The following is a 13530-nucleotide window of genomic DNA, read 5'->3' as shown; positions in this document are numbered from 1 at the left end:
TTTTTGGCATAAATATAATCCAATCTGAAGCAATGGTCTCATCGGTGCACTGTGAGGTCGTACTTTAATCAGCATATTTGTGATATTTGCCTTAAATTGACTTCTAGGACACTTTTTAACTTTATAAAGGGCAATATTTTCCTAACCTTACTAAATGTATGTGTCATCATTTACATCAAGTTCTTACATTTTATTAAAGAGTTCATATGGCGTTGCTAAAAATATATATGATTTTGTGTATTTGGTGTAATGCAATGTGTTTATTTGGTTTAAGGTTGAAAAAAAATGTTATTTTCCACATAATGTACATTATTGTCGCTCCTCTATGCCCCACCTTTCTGAAACGCGTAGATTTTTACAAAGCTCATCATTCTGAAAAGGGAGGTGTACACTGATTGGTCAGCTATCCAGTGCATAGAGATTGGCCGAATGCCTCGAGGGTGTCAGGTCAAGTCACCTTTATTTATATAGAGCTTTAAACAAAAAAGATTGCGTCAAAGCAACTGAATAACATTAATTGGGAAAACAGTGTGTCAATAATGCAAAATGACAGTTAAGGCAGTTCATCGAATTCAATGATGTCATCATCTCAGTTCAGTTTAAATAGTATTTGTGCAATCATTTACAACCAAGTCAACGATATCGCTGTAAATGCAGTGTCCCCAACTGAGCAAGCCAGAGGCACCAAAGGAACCAAAACTCCATCTGTGACAGAATGGAGAAAAAACCTTGGGAGTTTAGTACCTAAACTCTGGAATAAACTACCTAACATTGTTCGGTAGGCAGACACACTCTTGCAGTTTAAATCTAGATAAAAGACCCATCTCTTTAACCTGGCTTACACATAACACACTAACATGCTTCTAATATCCAAGTCCGTTAAAGGATTTTTAGGCTGCATTACTTAGATAAACCGTAACCAGGAACACTTCCCATAACACCCAATGTACTTGCTACATCATTAGAAGAATGGCATCTATGCTAATATAAGTCTGTTTCTCTCTTATTCCAAGGTCACTGTAGCCACCAGTTCCAGTCTGTATACAGATCAGAGGGTCACTGCAGTCACCTGGATCCAGTACGTATCCAGCCCAAATGGTGGATCAGCACCTAGAAAGGACCTCTACAGCCCTGAAAGACAGCGGAGACCAGGACAACTAGAGCCCCAGATACAGATCCCCTTTAAAGACGTTAACGGAAATGTTACGCCCCTTAACATATGGTTATGCTGTGTGTTCGACGAGACAAAACAGATAAAACGTATTACAAATGAGGCATATGTTGCATACAGTGGGGACAAAATTACTGTTTATAATGACTTATACTGTCTTTTTGCACGTTGCATTGCATATCGCGCCACGTAAACATAAAAACATGTCTGCATTTGTGATCTGAGAAATGACAAACAAGCTCTCACAGTTACTCTACACTGCTCAAAACTCACCTTTGAATTGTCAGTCAAATCATACTTACAGGCTGTGTATCAAAAGCACCACACTGTCCTTGCAAAGTTTGAATTGTCTCACTTTATAGAAACAGACACCCAAATGATTCTGTAATTGCAGGTACATTTGGTGTCCGAAGTCATTATTTTTTTCTGCTTTTTTCAAAAATGTATATTTTCAATTATTTTAATACTGTGTTACTCATTGTTATGAATTACAAGATGTTACAGTCCATAACAATATAATTAGCAAAAAGTGCCTTAAAGGCAAACTATGTAATTAGTTTTTTATTAAAATATCCAAAAACCACTAGAACAGTATTATATATTTTGCACATCCATGTGTCCATAGTGTCATTGTGTTGCCTGCCAGTTACATCATAACCCCTCGATTTCCTGTTTTGTTTGTAGAAATCAGAATCAGAATCAGCTTTATTCACCAGGTGTGCGCAAACAGACAAGGATTTTTTTTTTTTTTTTTAAGTTGCTCCTGGTACATTCATACATACATACATACACATCTAACATGAGAACAGAAAAAAAACATTTAAATAATAGGACTTAGCAATAAATGTGTATGAATCTGGAACAGTAGATTGATTTATGTACATATTTGTGCATTTTTACTCTATATAGTAGAGTAACTGTATAAATAAAGAGATGTATATGTATTTACATAATACTTGACAAAGGCAATAATTAAAGATGTAGAATGATTTACGTAAATGAATTACAAAACACAAGTAACGATTCATGTGTTAGCTGTTTAAGCTGGAGATGGAATGGGGGGAAAACTGTTTTTATGCCTAGATGGTCTGCCTGAGGGGAGAAGTGCAAACAGGTTGTGTCTGGGGTGAGTGGGGTCTTTGAAGATGTTGCCTGAAGGTAGGTGCACACCAATAATCCTTTCTGCTGCCCTAACAGTCCATTGCAGTCTTCTTAAATCTGATTTGCTGGCTGACCCAAACCAGACAGTTATAGAAGAGCATAGAACAGACTCAATAATAGCAGAGTAAAACCGTGTCATTTGTGCCCGTGGGAGGTTGAACTTTTTCAGCTGATGAAGGAAGTACAACCTCTGCTGGGCCTTTTTCACAATGGAGTCAATGTGAATGGCCCCATTTCAGGTCCTGAGAGATGGTTGTGCCCAGGAACCTGCATGACTCCACTGCAGCCACAGTGCTGTTCATGATGGTGAGTCGGGGGAGAGCAGTGTGGTTTCTCCTGAAGTCCACGATCATCTCCACAATTTTGAGTGTGTTCAGCTTCAGGTTGTTGTGATGGCACCAGACAGCCAGCTGCTCAACCTCCTGTCTATAAGCAGACTCGTCTCCGTCCTGGATGAGACCGATGACTGCCTTGTCTCAACGGTTCAGGCTGCTGGTGGTGGTGTAATGGTGTGTGGGATATTTTCTTGGCACACTTGGGGCCCCTTAGTACCAATTGAGCATCATTTAAACTTTATGACTACAGTGTACCCATCTTCTGATGGCTACTTCCAGCAGGATAATGCATCATGTCACAAAGCTCAAATCATGACAATGAGTTCACATTATTCAAATGGCCTCCACAGTCACCAGATCTCAATCCAGTAGAGCAGCTTTGGGATGTGGTGGAACAGGAGATTCGTATCATGGATGTGCAACCGACAAATCTGCAGCAACTGTAATGCTATCATGTCAATATGAACCAAAATCTCAGAGTAATGTTTCCAACACCTTGTTGAATCTAGATTAAGGCAGCTCTGAAGGCAAAAGGGGGTCCAACCTGGTACTAGCAAGGTGTACCTAATAAAGTGGCCAGTAAGTCTGTGTGTGTGTATATGTATACATATGTATACATGAACATTTTATCTCTTTTTATTTTTTAGATGACCCATTTAGAATTTAAAAATAACTTAATACACAATTTTTTAGGTTTTATTTTCATAACCATGTAAATTGAACCTTCCAATTTAAATGATGCAGATATATTTAAATGTGGAAGCTTACACAATCTAATTCAAAAGGTCTATCAAGTAAATCAAGAAAGTATCATTTGCCATAAAAATAATAAACAAACCATACATGTTGCCTGTAATTTCCCTGAATGGTAAATTAACAAACCCAAAATTATTTCCAAAAAAGTTTAATGTGGATGCTGTAGCAACATCTGAATACCAATATTATTATGCTTATTTTTTCCAATAATGTTTAAATGTAATACAAGGCATTTACTTAATGCAAAGGGGGGTGGGGTGTCACTGAAGTTGGAAGGTTTCATGTGGAGTTCAGAGTGATTTTTTTTTTTACTTAACTACAGCCAGAGGTCACGAACATAAAACATACAAGAATCTTAAGTGCCGTTTAAAACTTGTCATGGAAACCACAGACTAACATTGTTCTCGGTCTGAGTACAGGCCACATCGCTGTCAATAACAGAATTTAAACAAAAGCATTAACAACAAAGTTTATTTAACATTCGTGTAATCAAATGTTTAAAGGTGAAAAAAAGGAAAACAAATGTAAGGACTCCCTGACAGGCTCTACTGGAGGTTGTGGATCATCTCTTCTTTGGCAATGAGATGAGTAGTTTTGTTGACCAGAGACATGAGAGAGTTCAGTTTTTGAGACCAGTCATTCAGAAGATCGTTAGGATCCTTAGGCCGCTGGAAATTAATGATACCAGCGAGGCGGTCTACTTTTGCATAGATGGTCTTATTGACCACCAGGTTAGATAAGAACTCTTCTGATTCCTACAAGAAGAACAGACATTTAAGCTGAATACTACTACATTTGTTGAAATGTTTTACATTTTGATGAGCTATTATTGAGAGAGAAAGGGAGATTAGGAAAAACATGAAAGTCTTGATAAAAAAAGGAAGACGAAAACAACAAGCATCACATGAGCGATACATTATTTCATTACAGAACTCACATCAATAGAGAGGTCAAGCAGTGCCGCCATTCTCCCCATTGTGATGCTTGTGTAATACTTTGCCATTATTCTGATGTTCTGGTAACAGAGACATACAGTTATCAATTAGCAGTGGAATGAAACTGACAACAAAAATAGTTCAAAACAGAACCTCAAAAACACAATAAGATTAGTTCATTTCTAGTTCTATTTCTCTTTCTTACTAAAAATTTATTACACTTAAATTAAGACCTTAAAATAATAATATTATTCTAAATCCCAGTGTTTTGATTCTCATTAGGGGTGTCGCGATATACCGGTATGGACGACAACTGTGATATTCAAAGCAACAATTATCGATATTGTGTTAATTTAGTGTGTGACAATATACTGGTATTAGCAATAACCACAATATATTTAAAATGAACAGTTCTCTTATGATAAGACCACTTGTAAATACTCCAGCGCCAGTACTTGGTTGAGCTCCCAGGTTGCAGTATTGTGCCATAACGCCTGTCTGCATTTGTGCATTTGACACCTGATGCAGCAAGATGCAGCACTTTTACAGCCGCTCAGAGAGCCGTGTTCAGAGTAAGTTGCCATTATTCTACTAGTCATAGAATGGGAAACGTTATATTAACCTGTTATCAGTGGTTTTCTGTGTTCATATATTTAAGTAAAGGGTGATTATTTTAATAAGTACCACGTTTTCTTTACTCGTCTTGTTTTTTGTATTTGCAATCAATACGGCCTGTGTAATAACACTATTTTTTCAAATCTATTAGCAGTTACACATTTAAAACTGTTCTTAAGAAACTGAGCGACCACATTTCTACATTAAACTTTGTAAAATGTTAAGCTGGTCACAGTGCCATGCACTTAATCCCTCCTCTGAAGTCATTCTCAATAATTCTTATTTAGAAAGCCAGAGTCTTTTGCCCTGCGTTTATCAGTATCCATATGTTCGTTTGGTGAAAAAGAAAAACTCAAAGTAAAAAAATAATTTGACTGATATCTTTTTTTTACCCCCCAAGGTTTCTATAGATATCATATATCGATACCGTGAATTCTTATGGCCACAATAACCGTGATATGAAAAATCGTGACAGCCCTAATTCTCATAAAAAGTTACTGCATGTCTTTAGAAGATTTATATAAGGGCCTTTCGCACCACTGGAACCTTTTCCTAGTCCCAGAACTAATTATGGAACTACCTACTTTTGGGCATTTTCACACCTCGCGAACTAGGTGCGATTTTATTACCGGACGGCCTTTTTTGAGAACCAAATTAGCTCCTACTCCAGAGCAGGATCTAACCAGCACAACTGGTACTACTCGTGACACAAGTAGACATTGATTGGCCAGACGCATTCGAAAGCACCCTCACCCGTCATGATTTAAAATGCTGTGTAACATACTGTAAATATTGTGTCAACTTATTTCGCAAGTACGGTGAACAGAGATAAATGTACAGACGCTGAATCACAGGCACTTGTAGCAAACGTAGCACTGCCAGTTTTCGTTGGAGATTCTTCGTCCTCCTTTGTTCTTTCAATTGCTTTACGTATATGTCAACATTCCATGTCCATTATTGTGAAACCCGCGAGACAACAAAAACACAGCTCACTTAAGCAACTTAAGCAAAAATAAGACCAACTCACATGTTCCACCACTCTGTTTTTAAGATCTTTCCATCTCTTTTCTCCTTCTTCCGAGCTGGTGAAGACATCAGTGTCCGGAGTTCCCATGGAACCCTCCCTTAGTTCCTTTCCATAATCCTCCACCACAGATGACCAGCGCATCAGCTCCATGGTGGTGAATTGTTTCAGGAGATCCCTGCAAGAGAGGGATATATTCTTCTACTTAACATGTATGTGACTCAGCAATTAACCAGCCGTTACTCTTGCAGAAACTCGCAGTATTTTTTGGCTCGCTTACTTGTATTTGGGTATTTCCTCCAGTTTCTTGTCAATGCTGATTCTATGAACTAAATCAGACTGTTCATTGTCATAGGGTGCCAAAATCACATAGAGCACCACACTCTTCAGAGCCTGAAAGATACATTTTCAGACATTTTCAGTTTTAAAAAGCAAAGTTTCTTTGTATTACTAAAGTAAACAGCATATCTAAAAAGAATAAGCAAGACAATAATTACAATGCAAATAAAAATGTACCTGCTGCCATTTGGAGGCATCTTCCAGGATACAGGGAGTGTCATATATGGCTCTGTAATGTTTACATATGGACAAGTAGGAGCCCTCGTGCTGATCAACTTGAATCATCAGATTATAATATTTCAGTTTCAAATCCTAATCATTAAAGAAAAATCAAATGGTTATATAAATGGAAAAACTGATCACACCTCCCACAAAGATTATAAACTGACAAAAAAAGATCAGAGAAAACAGAAGACTAGAATAGATGTTTCTTCAGAAAGAGAATGACAACCTCAGTGCCCTCCTCCTGGAAGAATTTAGTGTTGATCTTTTTGCTAATGATCTGTGTTCGAATGTAGTCCTTGACAGCAATGCACAGCCTCATCTGCTCCAGAATGAACTCCGTCTTCTCCTTCTTCTCCATTGATCCATATGTCTCCACCTGCAGAGAGTTCAGGTTCAAGTTTATTGCCACATCAGCTTCACAGGCTATTTCATGGACAAGATTATACATTAAAAAACAAACAACTATAAAACAAAGTAATACACATCAATTTCTATAAAAGATACTTTTGAAAGAAATTGTAAAAGTTTTTCTGGGTGCATCTTATAAAACAAGTCCTTAAGAGTTTGTCCCGATAATAACCTTTGTCTCATGACATTAAATATTGGACAGACCAAAAGCACATGTTTGAACGTCAAGTGATTCCTGCAATATTGACATTTTGGTGCTTCTTCACCAATCAATAAATGTCCATGAGTTAATCTAGTATGTCCAACACAACACATTGTATACACAACTTGGTCATGCCTGGATTTAAAAGAACAAATATATCTTGTTCCTAAAAACATAATTTATTTATATATATAAAAAAACTGCAGAGAGTTAAACTGCAGAGAAATGTCTATTCAAACCAAGTGTGAATGCGCCAGGTTAAAGGAAACAAATTCAGGCTGAGACAGTAAATGGATTTTACACTTTTTAACATTAACAATGATTTCGTACAAAGATTACGTCATGATTAACATACGTTTATGGTGGAGGACATTTCAAATATCAGGCAAGCTCTTGTTTATCAGTAAATGTGATAAAATAAAATTAAAATTAACTTATTGATCTATTTTATACTTAAAAAGAAACCACAATCTAACATTTACACACGCTTTTGAATTTGAGTTCATGAAGTATCAGAAAAAATTACATTTTTACACTATATTATTTATACACTTTCATGTGACATTTTAAGCTCTGATCTGTGAAACACGTTATCATGAATTATAACTAAATTTTTAAATAAGAGCTATAGTTGAAATGAAATAAAACATTAGATAAAAAAGTTAAACCTGAAAAAGAACATTAGAAATGTTTCATAATGAATATTCATTTAATTTTAATAGCACAATGATGAGCCCGTTAACACTCACCTGCAGTTCCTGCAGAATGGATGCAGCCTCTTTCACATCTCCATTTTGCTCTTTGATTTGGGCCAATGTTTTAGTGAGCCTAGCACGCTCAATCTCCACATATATCTACAATACATTGATATGCAACATAAATAAAGTGCAAAGCCAATCATTGCATCAGAAGACTGAGCTAACTCATTAGAAATAGATCTGCTATACAGATTAAGCTAAAGAGAGTGCAAGTGGAGACCTTTCCAGCGGTGACGGTGCGTAGCGTGTCAATGAGTCGGAGTTTGATTGACAGGTCACTCATAGCATCAGCATATGCATAACATTCCTGTACCATCTTTGCAACAGCCTGGAAAGGAAAATTAAGAGAAAGTTATAACCACCTATTTCAACCTCGGAAACCAATAAAAAAAAAAAAAAAAAAAAAAAAGATATAAAAAAAAATTAGAGATCAATAATTTTACTTGCTGATTATTCTACTGCAAGTGACATGAATAATGGCAAGAATGATCTGATATTCTTAGAAGCATCAGAGGAAATGGAAATTCCCACTGAAAGTCACTAATGATCTGGATTTAATGTGTTCTTCATAACCTTCATCTTCACTGCATCACTTAACCAAAAATGTCCAGCAATTGTTTTAATATTTCATATATAAATGTAACATCAATATAACTGTATATAAAAATGTCATCTAATATCTCTGCATATTCTCCAATACTACTCAAAGAATCGAACACATCACGAAGATGTGTTTTTAAACTGACAGGATGGTACAGGTGGTCAAAGGATATTTTTATTAAACATCATGAGCTCAGTCACTGGGTCCATAATGTGCTTTAAACAGTATTCCTACCTGTTTCAACTGGCTCCTTCTCTTAGACAGTAGCATGATGTTTTCATTCAAGGCATCCCAGTCTTTAGCTTCATAGCATAACTGAACTATAGCCACCAAGATCCTGGAGGTGGACACCATGTCTGAAGCCTGGACAGAAGTGACACATGCAAATGATGCAGAACATTTTAAGAGCTAATTAATTCAACCTAACGTTACCATTAAACAGATGAAATGATCAAAGTGAGACACATACAGTTCTTGTTTGCTTCTCGAGTGACAGTAGACTCTCAATGGCCTCCTGTAGTCTGCCATCCTTAAAAACAAAAACAGAAGATGGTGTTTTATTGTTTTTCTGTCGCATGTTAAAGCTTAAGCTCAAATCACTGTGCATTTCTCTGGAATTGCTTATCAGAGATGAAATATGAATGGTGAAGTATCTATGGCTAAAAAGTCAAATGTCTACTTAGACCTCAGTTTCCTGAGAGGTTTATGTATGCACGATAAAAGGATATATTTAATTAAATGCACTAGAGAGGTTCATAATAAGCATATCATTCATATAGTTTAATTCTGGAATTATTTGATGAATCTTAGCTTTAGCACGCAGCATGACTCAGCCGCTCATTTACACTTACTCTGGCCATTTTCTCGCACTCAGGCAGACGCTGATCTACAGTAGCAGTGTAGTCAACCTCCATCTTCACCATCCGTCCATCTGATCGTTCAGCTCTGTCCTCAGACATTATTACTGCTTGCTTATAATAGGAAGAATTCACTGTGAATGTGATAACTGCAATCTGTACAGCTAGCTATAAATCTTCTTCTATTTCTTTATATGGAGTTTGTTTGGCGGTTGGCAAACCAGCAATTCATTCATTACCGCCACCAACTGGACAGGAGTGTGGAGTGTTGAAATATATATGTATTTTTATTTTTAAACTGTCCTTATGGGTCGTATTTAAATATTCTAAATTCAAAAATTAAATAAAAAATAACAATAATAATCGTACAAGTTTGGAAGCTGAAGCAGTATTCCTGAAGTGCCCATATTCTACAAGACTGAAGTGTAAATAAAGGAATGACAGAAAAATAAAATTTTATTAAAATTGAAATTACATTTTAGGCTGCATCCACACCACTAATTATATAAGTTCAAGATAAGCATAATATATATGGCTGTATCCTGAAAATGTTGTAATCCTATAAATATCAACCACTGACACAGCACCAATGATCTGTACAATCTGTGGCCTGCGATTGTTATTGGAAATGCAGACCAACATGACAGTTACTGAGTGCATCTTTAATACAATTTGCCAGTTAATTCTGGTCATTGTGTTATTATGCCATATTTTATGAGGTACAGTGCCAGTATTTTATCATCCCTCATTATGTAAAGGCCAATTATTTAATAGGCTGGACTCACCTTCACTAAGAGTTACATTCACAAATACATTTTTCATAACCAAAAGAGTTTATAATAGTGCCCTTTTGGCAATTCATATAGATAATAACAATAATACAAATCTCTTGAGCAAATTAAAACTCTAGCACAGGCACAATAACCAATGAATTCATATTCAGTGTTTATCATATGTACAGACATGCATATATACAAATACACACACAAAAACTGAGTAACAGCCAATACTATAACCTTTTGAATATATTGAATAAAATATACCAGTTTAAGATTATTATTGTTTGACTTTATTGGATACAGTCAAAAAGCTCAAGATGAAGTGGGACAAACCAAAATGTGCAAATTTTAAGTAAGATAATAGTTCATCTAAAATTTCTAGTAATAATGTGCAATTTGAACCTCTAAAACTAAAATAATAATAATAATAATAATAATAATAACTAAGTGTACCACATTTGTTAAATGTGCCAGTGTCACCTTCTAGTGGTTGGTTATTTGAATCACATGTATGTGTATGTTCTGTACAGTATGTTTCAAGGAGGAGACAGCTACAGATGAACTAGTAAAAACGGGCCTTGTTCAAGGGGGAAGATGTTAGACTTCTTTTGATAATGAATGATTTTGTTAATTAATCTTTCTAACAAAGTCTACAAGACATATTGTAGCACCCAGCCAATATCATTGCTCCCCCACCTACAAGCCAAGATTGTGGTCTTGCATGCCATTGACAAATTACCTTCTGAACACTGACTGTCAGGTCCCTTCTTTTATAGGCCGTGACTACAGCTAAGATGTTCTTATACCGTATATAAATCCCTATTTAGAATAGACTGGTGCAATTCTTTTATTTATTTATAGCCTAAGGGCACCTACTTTAGAGTACCTATAATAGCCTTCGTTCTAGTATCTGCTGGTGGAGGTCTTTTAGAACCTCGGGAAGTTTAAAGAATTTTTTTTTAAGTGTGGAATGGGTTAGAAATGTAGATGGCATACAAAATGTAGAAGAAAGGGGGGAGCAATTGTATTAAATACCCACAACCGGTGAAGACTGGTTCCCCTCAAGGGAATTTTTTTTTTTTTTTTTGCATCACTACTATTGTCTTGGAGGAGTTTCGGTTCCTTCCTGGCCAATGTCAAACTGAAACTCTAATTGAAACTAATGTAGCACTTATTTCACTGAAACTGTATTATCCTTTCTAGTGTTGATTCATTATATTTTTTTTTCTTAGTATTTGGTGCCCTTTGTATCCCCAGTAAAGATCACGAGCTCACTGCCTTAAAAGGCAGAATGATATAAATTGTATTGTTGTCTTTGTCGTAGTTTTTTATTAGTGCTAATTACAATACAGACTGTGTCAAAGCAGCTTTACAGTGCCATACAAGAAAATAGTTTGTCAATAATGCAAGAGGACAATAGTAAACAGTGACATCAGAGGGTCTGTTAGAATTTGTTGAAGCATCTAAAATATATTTTGGTCCAAAAATAACAAAAACAACGACTTCATTCATCATTGTCTTCTCTTCCGGGTCTGCTGTGAGCACGTTCACTGCAGTGTAGTGATGTCTGGTTCAGGAACGAATCATTCGATTTAACCGGATCTTCTTGAACCAGTTCACCAAATTGAACTGAATCATTTGAAATGGTCCGCGTCTCCAATAAACATTAATCCACAAATGACTTAAGCTGTTAACTTTTTTTTAACGTGGCTGACACTCCCTCTGAGTTCAAACAAACCAATATCCCGGAGTAATTCATTTACTCAAACAGTACACTGACTGAACTGCTGTGAAGAGAGACAGTATCATCAGCTCCTCGGTTCTCGAATTGGACGCATCAGACAGAAACAGTTCTTTACTCGAGAACGAGTCAATCTTTCGTTCGTAATCTGGCTCGGCTCGGTGTTCATCTTCAGTTCTCTCTTCACATCACTGTATCTTCAATGAAGTATGGAGGGACAGAAAGCTCTCAGGCTAAATCTAAAATATCTTAAACTGTGTTCCGAAGATGAACGAAGGTCTTATGGGTTTGGAACGACATGAGGGTGAGTCATTAATGACATAATTAAAATTTTGGGCTGAACTAACCCTTTAAGCAAGCCAGAGGCAAAAGCGGCAAAGAACCAAAGCTCCATCGGTAACAGAATGGAGGAAAAACCTTGGGAGAAACCAGGCTCAGTTGGGGGGCCAGTTCTCTTCTGACCAGACGAAACCAGCAGTTCAATTCCAGGCTGCAGCAAAGTCAGATTGGCAGAATTATCTGTTTCCTGTGGTCTTGTCCTGGTGGTCGTCTGTGACAAGGTCTTTACAGGGGATCTGTATCTGGGGCTCTAGTTGTCCTGGTCTTCGCTGTCTTTCAGGGCTGTAGAGGTCCTCTCTATGGTGCTGATCCACCATCTGGTCTGGATACGTACTGGATCCGGGTGACTGTAGTGACCCTCTGATCTGGATACAGACTGGATCTGGTGGCTAAGGTGACCTCGGAATAAGAGAGAAACAGACAAATATTAGCGTAGATGCCATTCTTCAAACTATGTAGCAAGTACATTGGGTGTTATGGGAAGTGTTCCCGATTCCGGTTTACCCAATTAATGCAGCCTAAATGCTGCTGCTGCTTTTATAATTGTATTAATCGATTTAAACATTAGTCTAAGTGTTGAATCCATTCTTTAAAAAGGAAAAGTGATACAATAAATAAATTATGTAGGCAATTGATGTACTTTAATGTAATGGTTGTACTAAAAAATAAATAAATAAATAAATAAACAAACATTTTAAACATAGCTCCTTTAGGCTTTTTGCCACTGGATAGTGTACATTCATTTATTTTACAGTCTATGTTATCTCTGCGTCAGTCCCAGCTCTTTGACTCATAATATGTACCGTAAGTCAGTCACCGCCGCATTCGCTCACTTCATTCCTTGCGCCCCAACAGCCATGCACTATGCAGAGATAATGAATGAGTGAACGGTTAGTCTATGGTTTGAACTACTGATCTGCAAAAGAAGTGGTTTGAACTGTTTGGTAACCAATAATTATGTTAAGACCTTTTTAAAAAATTATTTTCTTGGAAAAAAATGTTTTGTATTGTTTCTTAAACGATATTTTATATTTTTTGGGTTCATTTCACTCATTGTTTATACCAGCACGGGTGAAAAAAAAATCATAATTAAAAAATCTGTTTTCAAATTTTGTTAGTTTAGTTTTTGACGGGACATAGTTTAAGAATGAACGTCTGGAAAAAACGATTAGATTGTATTATTTTTGTGTAAATAATAATCATAATAATACTACAAAAACAAAACAAAACAAAAAACTAAATAAAAACATTTGTCATCAACACTATACAATTAAATAAATAATT

At 36.3% G+C, this 13530-nt stretch overlaps 1 protein-coding gene across 1 annotated transcript; it reads right to left on the bottom strand.

Moving 5' to 3' along the window:
• Nucleotides 1-3558: 3558 nt before the first annotated feature.
• LOC132151995 (26S proteasome non-ATPase regulatory subunit 12) lies at nucleotides 3559-9590 on the bottom strand. Its single transcript, XM_059560597.1, has 11 exons — nucleotides 9382-9590; nucleotides 9000-9059; nucleotides 8765-8893; nucleotides 8150-8257; nucleotides 7921-8025; nucleotides 6788-6937; nucleotides 6514-6648; nucleotides 6278-6390; nucleotides 6001-6175; nucleotides 4361-4438; nucleotides 3559-4178 (listed from the first exon to the last, which is right to left on the bottom strand). The coding sequence occupies exons 1-11, from the start codon at nucleotides 9487-9489 to the stop codon at nucleotides 3969-3971; spliced, it is 1371 nt and encodes a 456-aa protein (XP_059416580.1). The 5' UTR covers nucleotides 9490-9590; the 3' UTR covers nucleotides 3559-3968.
• Nucleotides 9591-13530: the final 3940 nt, after the last annotated feature.

The sequence above is a fragment of the Carassius carassius genome, chromosome 10 (assembly GCF_963082965.1).
Source record: "Carassius carassius chromosome 10, fCarCar2.1, whole genome shotgun sequence".
Lineage (NCBI taxonomy): Eukaryota > Metazoa > Chordata > Actinopteri > Cypriniformes > Cyprinidae > Carassius > Carassius carassius.
This window is presented reverse-complemented; position numbering and strand designations above follow the sequence as displayed.

What these genes read in the sequence shown, in the direction of transcription:
- LOC132151995 (XM_059560597.1), bottom strand. Translation starts at nt 9,489, where the DNA reads ATGTCTGAGGACAGAGCTGAACGATCAGATGGACGGATGGTGAAGATG. An exon ending in TCGAGAAGCAAACAAGAACT is followed by an intron (nt 8,894 to 8,999) that starts GTATGTGTCTCA and finishes ACTTCTGTCCAG; the next exon opens with GCTTCAGACATGGTGTCCAC. An exon ending in GAAGGAGCCAGTTGAAACAG is followed by an intron (nt 8,258 to 8,764) that starts GTAGGAATACTG and finishes TTTCCTTTCCAG; the next exon opens with GCTGTTGCAAAGATGGTACA.